The sequence below is a fragment of the Dermacentor variabilis genome, chromosome 8 (assembly GCF_050947875.1).
Source record: "Dermacentor variabilis isolate Ectoservices chromosome 8, ASM5094787v1, whole genome shotgun sequence".
Lineage (NCBI taxonomy): Eukaryota > Metazoa > Arthropoda > Arachnida > Ixodida > Ixodidae > Dermacentor > Dermacentor variabilis.
In genome coordinates, this window is record NC_134575.1 from 101,316,516 (window position 1) to 101,330,184 (window position 13,669).

Below are 13,669 nucleotides of genomic sequence, written 5' to 3' on the forward strand. Positions count from 1 at the left end.
CATTTGTACCATGCACTTTGAATGAGTGGAATCGCCTTCCCGCCTCGATGGCCACTATCGCATATCACTGATAAGTCAAGAATGTCATAGCTAACACTGTATAACTAGAAACCTTTTTCTTCATATTGTTCAACCTATACTCACGAACGCCATAGCTAACTTTCTATATCTAAAAATCTAGGTGCCATTTGTTTTTGTAATTAGGGAGGTTAGGGAGGTCCAGGATGGTTCTCAATTTGAAGAGATAAAGATATAATTAGTTAAGAGGGAACAGGCTTAGCAACCTAGTCATAGTAAGGGTAAAAGCAGATGACAAGACAAGGACACTATATACCGCATTTACTCGCATAGGAGGAGGAGGAATAAACTTTTATTGTAGAACCAGCACCTTATGATGGCCGGGCCTAGGCCTCCCACGAAGGGACGTCGAGGGCTTGCCTCGCCGCCGCCTCGCGAGCGTGCTGGGTCGCCCAGGTTTGGTCGTTGAGGGCGGAGCTCCGCAGAGCCTCATGCAACCTCGACGAGAGAGTCGTGGTGTTAGTCTGGGTGTACTGTGCTGGGCACTCCCATAGCATATGTGGAAGCGTAGCCGCGTGAATTCCACAGCACCGGCAGTTGGGGGTAGTGTAGACGTCCGGAAATATAAGGTGGAGGCGGGCGGGTGAAGGGTACGTGTTTGTTTGTAGTAGACGCAGGGTGGTAGCCTGCGCCCGGCTGAACTTTGGGTGAGGCGGGGGGAAGATTCGGCGACTGAGGTGATAGGCCTTAACGAGATCGTTATAAGTTGTCAGACTGTCCCTGGTGTCCAACTCATCTCCAGTGACTCCGGCGCGGTTGACTAGACCTCGCGCAATGGAGTGGGTGACCTTGTTGAGATTGGGGAAGTGTGGGTGGACAGGGCCCGCATGGGCCGGGATCCATGTTAGGGAGATTATGCTGTCTTTAGAGTGTGGTGCCTGGCAGAGGATGCGAAGAGCTTGGGGAGAAATACGGCCTTTGCTGAAGTTAGTAACGGCTGAGCGAGAGTCACACACTATGGTGTGACAGGTGGGATCTAAAGTGGCCAGGGTGATGGCCACTTCTTCAGCCGTCTCGGAAGTGGGGGTAGTGACGCTGCAGGCGTGGTATAGGGCTCCATCGCGTGTGGCGACGGCCACAAATCGTGTGCCATTGGAGTATTGGGCTGCATCAACAAATGTGACGCCAGGTACGTAGGCAAGGGCTTTTATGATAGCTCCGGCCCGAGCTTGGCGCCGCGCCGTTATATTCAGGGTGCATATTTCTAGGGATAGGGTCTATGTAGATCCAGCTACGGATGTCGGTCGGGATCGGTTGTTTGGGGCCCTGTTGCTGATAGTAGGTGAAGCCAAGCGTGGACAGAATAAAGCGCCCCGTTTCAGTAAGGGTGAGCCGTTCAAGCTGAGAGCGTTGTTGGGCTTCAATGAGTTCGGAAAGGTTGTTGTGAACTCCCAGCTGGTTGAAGAGTTCAGTGCTGGTGCAATGCGGGAGCCCAAGTGCTTGCTTGTAGACCCCTCGCATAATGATGGAACTTTTTTCGCCAGAAAAAATTTACGCAAATTCAGGGGTGCCATCATTACGCGAGTTAAATTTCCCACGAAAAGAAAAAAAATTTTTTTCGTCCCGCATTTGCTACGGGATGCGAATGCGGGACATCATCATCATCATCAGCCTGGTTATGGCCACTGAAGGGCAAAGGTCTCTCCCATACTTCTCCAACAACCCCGGTCATGTACTAATTGTGGCCATGTCGTCCCTGCAAACTTCTTAATCTCATCCGCCCACCTAACTTTCTGCCGCCCCCTGCTACGCTTCCCTTCCCTTGGAATCCAGTCCGTAACCCTTAATGACCATCGGTTATCTCCCCTCCTCACTACATGTCCTGCCCATGCCCATTTATTTTTCTTGATATCAACTAAGATGTCATTAACTCGCGTTTGTTCCCTCACCCAATCTGCTGTTTTCTTATCCCTTAACGTCACGCCTATCATTCTTCTTTCCATAGCTCGTTGCGTCGTCCTCAATTTAAGTAGAACCCTTTTCGTAAGCCTCCAGGTTTCTGCCCCGTACGTGAGTACCGGTAAGACACAGCTATTATTGACTTTTCTCTTGAGGCATAATGGCAACCTGCTGTTCATGATCTGAGAATGCCTGCCAAATGCACCCCCAGCCTATTCTTATTCTTCTGATTATTGCCGTCTCATGATCCGGATCCGCCGTCACTACCTGCCCTAAGTAGATGTATTCCCTTACCACTTCCAGTGCCTCGCTACCTATCGTAAACTGTTGTTCTCTTCCGAGACTGCTAAACATTACTTTAGTTTTCTGCAGATTAATTTTTAGACCCACTCTTCTGCTTTGCCTCTCCAGGTCAGTGAGCATGCGTTGCAATTGGTCCCCTGAGTTACTAAGCAAGACAATATCATCAGCGAATCGCAAGTTACTAAGGTATTCTCCATTAACTTTTATCCCCAATTCTTCCCAATCCAGGTCTCTGAATACCTCCTGTAAACACTCATATAGGAGGTTGTGGCCAAGTACTGCATCAGGGTGGCCAATCCTGCTCTACTGAGAAAGTGCATTACCGGTTCTGGTCACCGGGATCAGGCCACACTCCAGCCTGTTTATGCAATTTTATCAACATGTGGATTTTTTTTTTAATCCGGTGGAAAATTGAGCGGCACCAGGATTCAAACCATGGACCTCTTGCACGTGAGGTGGGTGTTCTACCTCTATGCCACCGCTGGGTGCGGGACACCAAAACAAGAATGGCGGCCAACGGAGCAAGCCGAACACGCCGAACGCGATTTTTTTTTCTTCTCGTGGGTACATTACGTGGATTGAAACAGTTTCTTCCGTATCAGTAATGAATAATATCTTAATTAACGGCAAGTTTGCGGCAATAACGTAGCGATGTCCACGTTGAGGGGGCAGAAACAGATGGGCGCGCTTACCTGCCAGTGACATAGAAACACATGACGGGCATGCTGCGGAAACTGCGGCATCTGTCTTGACTACTATCCTAATACCACACGTTTGCGCTAAGGGTGGGTGAATATCTTAGCTGTGTTACAAGCGTTGGCGTATGAATAAGGTACACTTTTAACGTATCAGTGTAAACGTGGCTACTATCGTTGCCGCTCGCGATTTGTTGCATGCCCACGAGTGCAGATGAGAAGAATCGAAAGGCGCCTTTTTTTGTTGTTGAGCACAACCATTATAAAGCCTACAGATAATAAAGGCAAGTTTGGTTGTACCTCTTTTTGTCATGGAAGTGCAGACAGTGATGAAAGTAATGAAATGAGGCATCTACTTAAATATGTTTGGTGCGTGCATACGCTTGGTTTGGTTGTACCTCTTTTTGTCATGGAAGTGCGGACAGTGATGAAAGTAATGAAATGAGGCATCTACTTAGATATGTTTGGTGCGTGCATACGCTTGGTTCGTTCGCGTAGCATTCGACAGATGGTAAGCACAATCATTATTAGATAGACTTGGCACACAACATATCGTTGTGGCAAGTTCAGGGTGCGATCACTACACGGGAAATAAAAAAAATCGAATTTTGATGACAAAATTCCGGGGTGCGATCGTTACGGAAGTGCGATCATGATGTAAATACGGTATATATATATATATATATATATATATATATATATATATATAACGTTCTGCTTTATTAAATCCTGTTTGTTGAATTTACCCGTTTTGCCTTGAACACCCCCTTCTATAAATGCTGTAATGTCCCTGAGGGTATGCTAAATAAATAAATAAATTAATAAACACTGCGGTCATCAACCATGTCCTTGCTTTCTGAAAGGAGTGTTCTTGCTCCAAGTACCAATGGAAAGTAGGCATGTTCTCTTTCTTTTTTTGAGTCACGATGCAGCAAGTCAGTAAGTGGCTGAAGAACTTGCGCACGGGATGGTTTGAAGCACGTGCGAAAATTCACGAGCCCTAAGAACTCAAGCAACCTTCCGAAGTAGGTTGGAGAGGGGAAGTCCTCGATTGCCAGCACCCATTATTCCAGTGGCTTGATGCCTTGGGGTCAAGCTGACGTTGGTGACCACAAAACCCTACCAATACAAGCGCCCGAGTCCGATGGCTAGCGTTATTGACCAGGGCCCATACGACATGATGGCGTTGTTGTTCACTGTGTGGAGCATGAGTGAGGATTTGGCATACTGGCGATCTGCGGCCGTGGCAGGAAGGATAGACAGCTCGGCTCCAATCTCCACGAGGAGGCAGGTGACGGTGACACGATTGACAACCATGAAAAAGTTACTTGTTCGAGGGCCAATGTCACATGCCATCGGTAGCAACTGGCCGGTGCATTTCCCGCCCACAAACAGGGCTGAGCGCAGCAACTTGCTTGTTTGCGAAAGTGACGGTGGTACCAGCCAAACTGCCAAGGCACTGTGAGACTGTGAAGCCGTATGGTTATGCTGAAGTTGGTCATCAGTGTTGCTGCCAGTCGCCAGCATCTCCAGTGCACTGGTAAAGTGGTCAACTGTTTCCTCTAGGCATGAGAGCCAGTCTCTTGGCTCCAAGACTCTCAGAATGGCGATAGGCAGCTGTGTACATACGAGCAGTCACATGCAGTCAGCAAACGTAGCTAACCAATGACATCCGCACCATGCTAAGGACTGAGGGAGGTGTTGAAAGAAAACCTTGTGCAAAATTGGAAGCTGGCTCTCGTTTGCAGAGTGCTCGCCCAGTAATTAATGCAGCCAGTGCCGCAGTTGTAACGCTTGTTGGTCGGCGAGTTCAAGAAAGAGGAGCTGTTGCACCTACGCTGTGTTGTGATGGCTCGAGGCACTGCAGAACCATGTGTTTCAGGTCATCATATGCAGTGACCAAAGGCGTACCCACTAGCAGGTCACCTATGGCATCGGCGATGTCGGAGGGTAACGTGGCAACGACATGCAGGTACACTGCTGTCTGCGAAGCGATGTGTCAGAGTTAAAAAGGGGCTTCTACTTACATAAACTAAACTCAGGGATTCTTGGGCCAAAAGCTGGGAAGCTGAAGCTCTGCGGCAATAACAGCAGATGTAATCATGTCACCGTCTCTGTCGGCAGGTGTAGGAGAAACATCGTCCATGGCTAGTGTTCGAAAATAAAATATAATGTCCTGCGTCACAACTTGTTGGGAGCTCTCTTTAGGGCAGGCAAGGAATACACATTATGACAGCTCGAGAATGCACACTCAATTGGCCTTGTTCAATAGTAAAAGCAGGTTTGCCAAGTGGCCGTGGTGGTGCCCCAGTTGGGCATCCGCCTAGGTTCCAAGAAAGACCAGCAGGCAATGACCTCCACTGCGAGGTAAACTGGATTTCCGGAGCAAGGACCCCCATGGCAAGGAAAACTGGATTTCCGAGAAGAGGGGACAACAAAGCGATGGATGGTTGCCACAACATTGTCGCACATTCCTAGTCCTGCTTAGTCATTACTGATGATGTGCTGTGGGATGTCGTAACTCAAAGCTGTCCTGGAAAAGCTTCCTGACAGTTCACATGTGGTTTCTGCCTCCCTTAATAAATTAGCATATTGATAAAACAAAGTATATTTTGTTTGTAGTGTGCTTAACTGGATTAAAGAATTTTGTTTTAATTTTGTTCAGCCTAAACAGAAGGGTCGACTGAAATTCTGCATGGATCTCTATTCCTGTTCTTACACAAGTACACCGCTTTAAGCATAACTAAGAGACTCAAGGATGTAACATTATCACAGAGCAATTTCAGGCCTACAAGAACGTCAAGTCATGAGGGCTCTGGATTAAACTCTGCCATCTTAGTTGCTTCAATGTGATCAGTAATGCATTATTTCTGCATTTTGCTCCAATCAGTATGCAGACAAGGATCGCAAACCTGCTAATTTGTCCTCAGCAGCAGACTGTCACACGCACTTTAGCAAGTGATACCAAGCTACTCAGACTTGGCCATTTACAACGCTCACACACGCAAGCAAATGTAAGAGAAGTGTTAGTCACTGCTCACCTGAGGTGGAGGTTAACTGCTCCAGATTCTCCGTAGTCTGCACGCTCCTAGACTCAGTCCATGCTTTGAAGCAGCACCCGACAGACTTGTCAGCCAGAGGCAAGCTGTACTGCATGCCAACCTCGACCTGACCGACGACCTTGGAAGGGCTGTGGCATTCCATTTTGGCAGGGACGCTTTCAGCTAGGCTCATCGCATTCGTGAAGCCTGCAGAAAATATTTGGGGTGATTACAGTGCTGTTACGGTATCGAAAAGAGGTAAATTCAACAACAGAATAAATGCAGGGGCACTTTACAATGCAGAGCCATGGAATGGAATACAGTCGCCGACCGATTTTCCGGACTGCAAAAATTCGTACATGCTCGATTATTCGGTCTACTTCACATGCCACCGTCATTCTCCCTACAGACCATAATGTATAACAACTGCCGAAAGTTCGGATACCTTGCAACCTCTCATCTGATTTCTCGGAAACTCCTTGAGCCAACTCGATCGACAGCACCATGCACCGACTCTGACCGGTGCATGATTCGACTTGCTGAACGCCATTTTTGTTCTGAACGGAGCCTCCTTGCTGCCCCACGAAGTGGCGCTACTGGAAATCCACGCTCATCATCATCGTTTCTGCCTGGTTCGATAGAGTGGCTCTACAGCAGTTCCGGTTTCAGCTTAGTAAGCCAAGTCAAGACAATCCAACAGCTGATTTGTTTCTTCGCGCGTGACGCTGCGAGCAGGCCATGTTTTTCGTTTGTGCGACTGGTGTCGGCACGGTGGTGTTTGCTTTGTGTGCTGTGTCGAGGTTTCGGCGAACCAATGCAGCGTACGGAAACATTGCGTCAAGTGTCTAATGGCGCCGACAGTGCCCACGCAGACTGTGCTGGGGTATGCCGGCAAGCGAGTGCCAGGAGGCCTAGGATTTGTCGCTTCCGATGTGCTCCCTACTGACACTGAAAATGTTCTGCCGAGATCTACGCAGTGGTTGCATTGCAATTCCAGACACCGTCTCATTTGACAGTTTCACAGGTGCTGACACTGCTGTACTGACATGCGCAGAACTCAACGACGGCGAGATCATTCGTCAGGTTTCTGCTGCACCGCCGGACGATGACCAAGTCGGAAGATGACGCACCATGTGCTATGCTGCCATCGCATGCGGAGCGTGTACCAGCAGTGACTGTGCTTTCAGCCGCCTATAGTGACCGTACGACCCTCTCCGAGATTCAGGCTTATCTGATTGCGCATAAATGGAACAGCGTGCAACGACGCATTCACAATTTCTTCAAGCCTACTGCCGAGCCTAAATAAGTGCCTCAAAATAAAGGATTTCATTTTTTTTCCGTTAATCTGCTTTTTCGGACACCTGTTTATTCGGACATTTTCGCAGTCCTCGGGAGGTCCGAATAAACGGTCGGCGACTGTATAACCCATCGGTTCAGTATTCCTAAAAGGCTACAGGTGGGGATCTACATTGATTACTCTAAAGCAAAGCAACCTCTTTTCTGTGAAAGGATTACGACAGTTGATCTTTTCTGTGAAAGGATTACGACAGTTGAACATATGTCACACACTTTTTCCTATGATATATTCTGAAACTATTGGTGTAGTCCAAATAATGAAAAGAGACTGCAAGATCCTAGGGTCATCATGATCGGCCTGTTTAATGTCCACTGTAAGATCTCCATGTCTTGTGCCAGCTGATACCATTCTGTGCTTGCAAAATTTCTATTTCATCACACTACCTAGTTGTCTGCTGTCCACAATGACACGTCAGCTCTGCTGGAACCCATTCTGTAACCCTGATAGACTGTCGGTGACCCACCCCACACATTACATTGCTTGCAAAAATTCTTTTTTAATACAACAGCATTGTTTAGGAATTTCATCCAATTAGAGGTAGCTCTGTGTGTGTGTGTGTGTGCATGCAAGCAAGCAAGCAAAAATGCATGCATGCATGTATGTATGTAGGTACGTACGTACGTACGTACGTACGTATGTACAGTCGCCGACCGATTTTCCGGACTCCGAAAATTCGGACATGCCCGATTATTCGGTCAGCTTCGCAGCACCTCCATTCTCCCCATAGACCATAATGTATAATGGCTGCCGAAAGTTCAGACACCTTGGAACCTCTCGTCTGATTTTTCGGACACTCCTTGAGCCAACACGATCGAGAGCACCATGCACCGACTCTGACCGGTGCATGATTCGACTTACTGAACGCCATTTTTGTTTTGAACGGAGCCTCCTTGCTGCCCCACGAAGTGACGCTACAGGAAATCCCCGCTCATCATCATCGTTTCTGCCTGGTTCGATAGAGTGGCTCTACAGCAGTTACAGTTTCAGCTTAGTAAGCCAGGTCAAGACAATTCAGCAGCTGATTTGTTTCTTCACGCGCGATGCTGCGAGCAGGCCATGTTTTTCGTTTGTGCGACTGGTGTCGGCACGGTGGTGTTTGCTTTGTGTGTTGTGTCGAGGTTTCGGCGATCCAACGCGGCGTACGGAAACATCGCGTCAAGTGTCTAATGGCGCCGACAGTGCCCATGCAGACTGTGCTGAGGTATGCCGGCAAGTGGGTGCCGGGACGCCTAAGATTTGTCGCCTTCCGATATGCTATGGAAAACATTCTGCCGAGGCCTACGTAGTGGTTGCATTGCGATTCTGAACAGCGTCTCATTTGACAGTTTCACAGGTGCTGACACTGCTGTACTGATATGCGCAGAACTCAACGACGGCGAGATCATTCATCAGGTTTCTGCTGCACTGCCGGACGATAACTCCGAGTCGGAAGATGACGCACCATGTGCTGCGCTGCCATCGCATGCGGAGCGTGCACAAGCAGTGACCGTAGGACCCTCTCCAAGATTCAGGCTTATCTGATTGCATGTAAACGGAACAGCATGCAACGGCGCATTCACGATTTCTTCAAGCCTACTGCCGAGCCCGAATAAGTGCGTGGAAATAAAGGATTTCATTTTTTTTCTTAATCTGCTTTTTCGGACACCTGTTTATTCGGACATTTTCGCAGTCCCCGTGAGGTCTGAATAAACTGTCGGCGACTGTATGTACGTATGTGTGTATGTATATATGTATGTATACGTATATAGTGACGGTGGTACCAGCCCAACTGCCGTGGCAAGTCTAGGTGTATTCGGACACTCCTTGAGCCAACACGATCGAGAGCACCATGCACCGACTCTGACCGGTGCATGATTCGACTTACTGAACGCCATTTTTGTTTTGAACGGAGCCTCCTTGCTGCCCCACGAAGTGGCGCTACAGGAAATCCCCTGTGAGACTGTGAAGCCAAATGGTTATGCTGAAGTTGGTCGTCAGTGTTACTGCCAGTCGCCAGATTCTCGAGTGCACTGGTAAAGTGGTCGACTGTTTCCTCTAGGCATGAGAGCCAGTCTCTTGGCTCCAAGACTCTCAGAATGGCGATAGGTAGCTGCGCACACACGAGCGGTCACATGCAGTCAGTAAACGAAGCTAAACAATCGAGCCTCATCTCACCGGAACCCAACAGCACCATGCTAATGACTGTGGCAGGTGTTGCAAGAAAACCTTGTGCAAAATTGGAAGCTGGCTCTCGTTTGCAGAGTGCTCGCCCAGTAATTAATGCAGCCAGTGCCACAGTTGTAACTATTCGTTGGTCGGCGAGTTCCTCGAAGAGGAGCTGTTGGCACCTACACTGTGTTGTGATGGCTCGAGGCACTGCAGGACCATGTGTTTCAGGTCATCATATGCAGTGACCGATGGCGTACCCACCAGCAGGTCACTTATGGCATCGGCGATATGTCGGAGGGTAATGTGGCAACGACATGCAGGTACTCTGCTGTCTGCGAAGCGATGTGTCGGAGTTAAAAAGGGGCCTCTACTTGCATAAACTAAACTCAGGGATTCTTGGGCCAAAAGATGGGAAGTTGAAGCTCTGCGGCAATAACAGGAGATGTAATCATGTCACCGTCTCTGTCAGCAGGTATAGGAGTAACATTGTCCACGGCTAGTGTTCGAAAATAAAATGTAATGTCCTGTGTCACAACTTGTTCGGAGCTCTCTTTAGGGTAGGCAAGGAATACACATTATGACAGCTTGAGAATGCACACTCAATTGGCTAGTTCAATAGTAAAAGCAGGTTTGCCAAGTGGCTGTGGTGGTGCCCCAGTTGGGCAGCCGCCTAGGTTCCAAGAAAGAGCAGCGGGAAATGACCTCCACTGTAAGGCAAACTGGATTTCCGGAGCAAGGCGCAATGACCCCTACGGCAAGGAAAACTGGATTTCTGAGAAGAGGGGACAACGAAGTAGAGCTGTGCACGGGCCACAATAGTGAGCCGGGCCGGGCTTTAACCCGGCCTGGCTCAGCCTTAGGCTGGGTTAAGGCCCGGCCCGGGCCCGGCCCAATCTGCAATGAAGCGACGCCGACACAAAAAGAAACAAAATCAGGAAAATCAGTTTATTTAAATGACCTTATAATGTTGACCTCTTGCATTCCATATGACAAAATCGTGAATATATACAGATGCAGCGCGCGCACACAATTGTTATTCTAAGTTTTTGTGCAAAAACAAGTTGTCCATTGATGATGAGTTTAAGGCAAGAGCTTCCGGGTGCGCGTCTTCAAAGCTTTGTGAAGCCTCGTCCTGAGAATGCCACAAAACACCCAATCGTACCCTTTTTTGGGAGCCGACAGTGGCGAGTTGAAAAAGTTCATCCTTTTCGAAGGTGCTGCTGAAAGAAAACAGTGACCTTTCTAGCATGGGCAGTGACGACATGTGCTTCCTGTCGACTTCGGTCAATGACCAGTCTTCAAGCAATACCACTGCCCATAGAAAAAGCCCCCTATACGTCGCCGCTTGGCTAATTTGTAAGTGTGGCAAAAGCGACCCTGCGTGCGTCATACACAGACTTATCTTTGCTTCCCAAACGCTTCCCTTCTCAGCCTTTTCACTGGGAGGCGCCTGCAAGCGGCGGCTTTTCCACAGCGTCGGTACTTGGTAGAACTGAAAACGCATTCCGATCCTCCGCGAGCTTTCGTTTGCCTTTTGTTAGCATTTGTACTTTTCTCCCGTCCCTGTAGATTCCATTTTTGATGAATAAATACATTGCACTTCCTGCTATACCTACATGCGAGACGAGAAGCATACTTTCGCATAAGATGCACAGTCGAGATCGGGGAGCCAGAGCGAGAGAATCTCCAAATGGCCTGAGCCCGGCCTGCGGGCCGGGCCGGGTCCGGGCTTTCAGGCTGGCCCGAGCCCGTGCACAGCTCTACAACGAAGTGACAGATGGTCGCTAAAACATTGATGCACATGCCTAGTCCTGCTTAGTCATTGCTGATGATGTGCTGTGGGAATGAATGAATGTGTGGTTTTTCTTGGCGCAAGGGCCAGGTATGGCCAAAGAGCGCCATGCAAGTGTTAATGATTTCACAGTGGAGTGATGGGTTCTATGGAGTTGATGTGACGTGGCTGTAAAGGGGCCTAAAATATAGTCGCTGTAAAGTGCGTAAAATGTATGTGTAATAAAATTATGGCGATGACAAATGACGCGTACTATGAGCATTGAGGTGCATTTCAGAATAATGATACGATATTAAAAATTGCATGAGTTTCTAAAATTAACTAGAGCACCATGGCCTCGTTAGAGCTCTTGCGACACAAGGGCCTGGAGGCATGTGCTATATAAAACAACTATCACAGCGGCATCCTCTTTCCAGAGGATGCCTACGAGCGCTACGAGTTTAATGGTCTTATTACATGTAGCACAACATCATTTAAAAAGTTGAGGACTGTCTTGGTGTCAAAAATCGGTTCCTTACCGAGAAACATAGCCAGGTGTAGAGGGATGTTATAATGGTAAGCAAGCGGAAAATGTTTCTTTCTCTCCATTTCGGCTTCCCGGCACTCCAGGAGCACGTGGAGGACGCTAAGCCTCTCACCGCATCTACCACAGGTTGGAGGTTCACTTTCAGTAAGCAGATAACTATGGGTGCCAAACGTGTGTCCTATTCTGAGGCGACAGAATAGGACATCTGTTCACCGAGATTTTGTTGGGGAGGGCCAAAAACCTATCTGGGGCTTTACAACATGCAGTTTGTTATTTGTTTGCGCGTCCCACGTGCACTGCCAGTGATGTCGCAGTTTATTTCGTAAGAAAGGCCTCAGATCTGTGACAGGCACATCAGCGGTAAGGTTAACAGCTTGCGATGTGATTGACGTGGCCATCTCGTCCGCGAGAACGTTACCTTCGATTCCTCTATGGCCAGGGACCCAGCATATTATGATGTTCTGGTTAGATGAGTACGCTTTACACAATACCGAATACAGTTCATTAAATACGGGATTTTTATGTTTGTAGACATTAGGGCCTTCACGACGCTTAGAGAGTCTGTATAGATCGCTGCTTTTGGAAGTTTTGATCTTCTTATATGCTTCACAGCAGAGATTAATGCTTAGGCCTCGGCCGTAAAGATGCTTGTTTCCGGATGCAGTACATCGGATTCCGAGAAGGATGGGCCGATGGCTGCATAGGATACACCGGCATTTGACTTTGAAGCGTCTGTGTAGAACTCTGCGCAGGAGTGTTTGTACTGCAGTTCTAGGAAATGCATTCTGATTTCGGCCTCAGGAGCGTGCTTTGTAACCTTTATAAAGGATATGTCACATTGTATCACTTGCCACTGCCAAGGAGGTAAGAGCTTGGTTAGGTGCATTAAGCGATGCTCGAGGAGTGGGACATGCATTTCATCGCTAAGCTCCCTCACACGCAGCGAGAAAGGCTGTCTAATGGGGGGCGATTGCTGAAAAGTGTAGCGCACGTCATATCGGTAACGGTATGAAAACATGGATGTTCAGGATTGGAGTGTACTTTAAGGAAATATGTAAAGCTAATGTATGATCTCTGTAGGTGGAGAGACCATTCATTCGATTCGGCATATGAGCTTTCAATCGGGCTTGTTCTAAAAGCGCCCGTGGCTAAGCGATTACCTAGATGGTGAACAGGGTCTAGCATCTTTAGCGCGCTCGGGGCGGCAGAGTTATATACCACGGCACCATAATCTAATCGTGACCGGACGAGGCTCTTATAGAGATTCATTAGGCACTTCCTATCACTACCCCATGTAGTCTGGGATAGAAGTTTCAATAAGTTCAATGTTTTCAGACACTTTTCTTTAAGATGTTTAATGTGTGGGACGAAAGTAAGTTTATTGTCGAGTATAACACCTAGAAATTTGTGCTCTTTGTTTACAGGTATTTGATGACCACACATTTCCAAGCAAGGATCCGGAACCAGACCTCTCTTCCTTGTAAGCAGCACACAAGAACTCTTTAGAGGATTGATTTTAAAACCATTTTTCTCTGCCCACCATGACACCTTGTTCAAACCATGCTGTACCTGTCTCTCACATACTGCGAGGTTACAGGATTTGAAGCCTATTTGAATGTCGTCCACATAGACGGAATATAAAATGGCCGGTGGTAAGCAAGCACGAAGTGTTGTCATCTTGACAATAAAGAGTGTGCAACTGAGCACGCCTCCCTGGGGTACACCAGTTTCTTGTGTAAAAGGACGTGACAGCACATTGCCGACTTTCACCCGGAAGGTACGACTGGACAAGTAGCTTTTTATTACGTTTAGCATATTACCATGAATGCC

At 48.0% G+C, this 13,669-nt stretch overlaps 1 protein-coding gene across 3 annotated transcripts in view; it reads right to left on the reverse strand.

Annotated features, from left to right (window-relative positions):
• LOC142590471 (uncharacterized) overlaps window positions 1-13,669 on the reverse strand; it is a 216,368-nt gene that overhangs the window by 183,007 nt on the left and 19,692 nt on the right. For 2 of the 3 annotated variants that reach the window (XM_075702616.1, XM_075702617.1), the window contains exon 3: window positions 6,017-6,223. The exons of the other annotated variant lie outside the window; for it this stretch is intronic. In XM_075702616.1, the coding sequence (XP_075558731.1) occupies window positions 6,017-6,223 (207 nt within the window). The remainder of the gene's footprint in view (window positions 1-6,016; window positions 6,224-13,669) is intronic. 3 annotated transcript variants of the gene reach the window in all.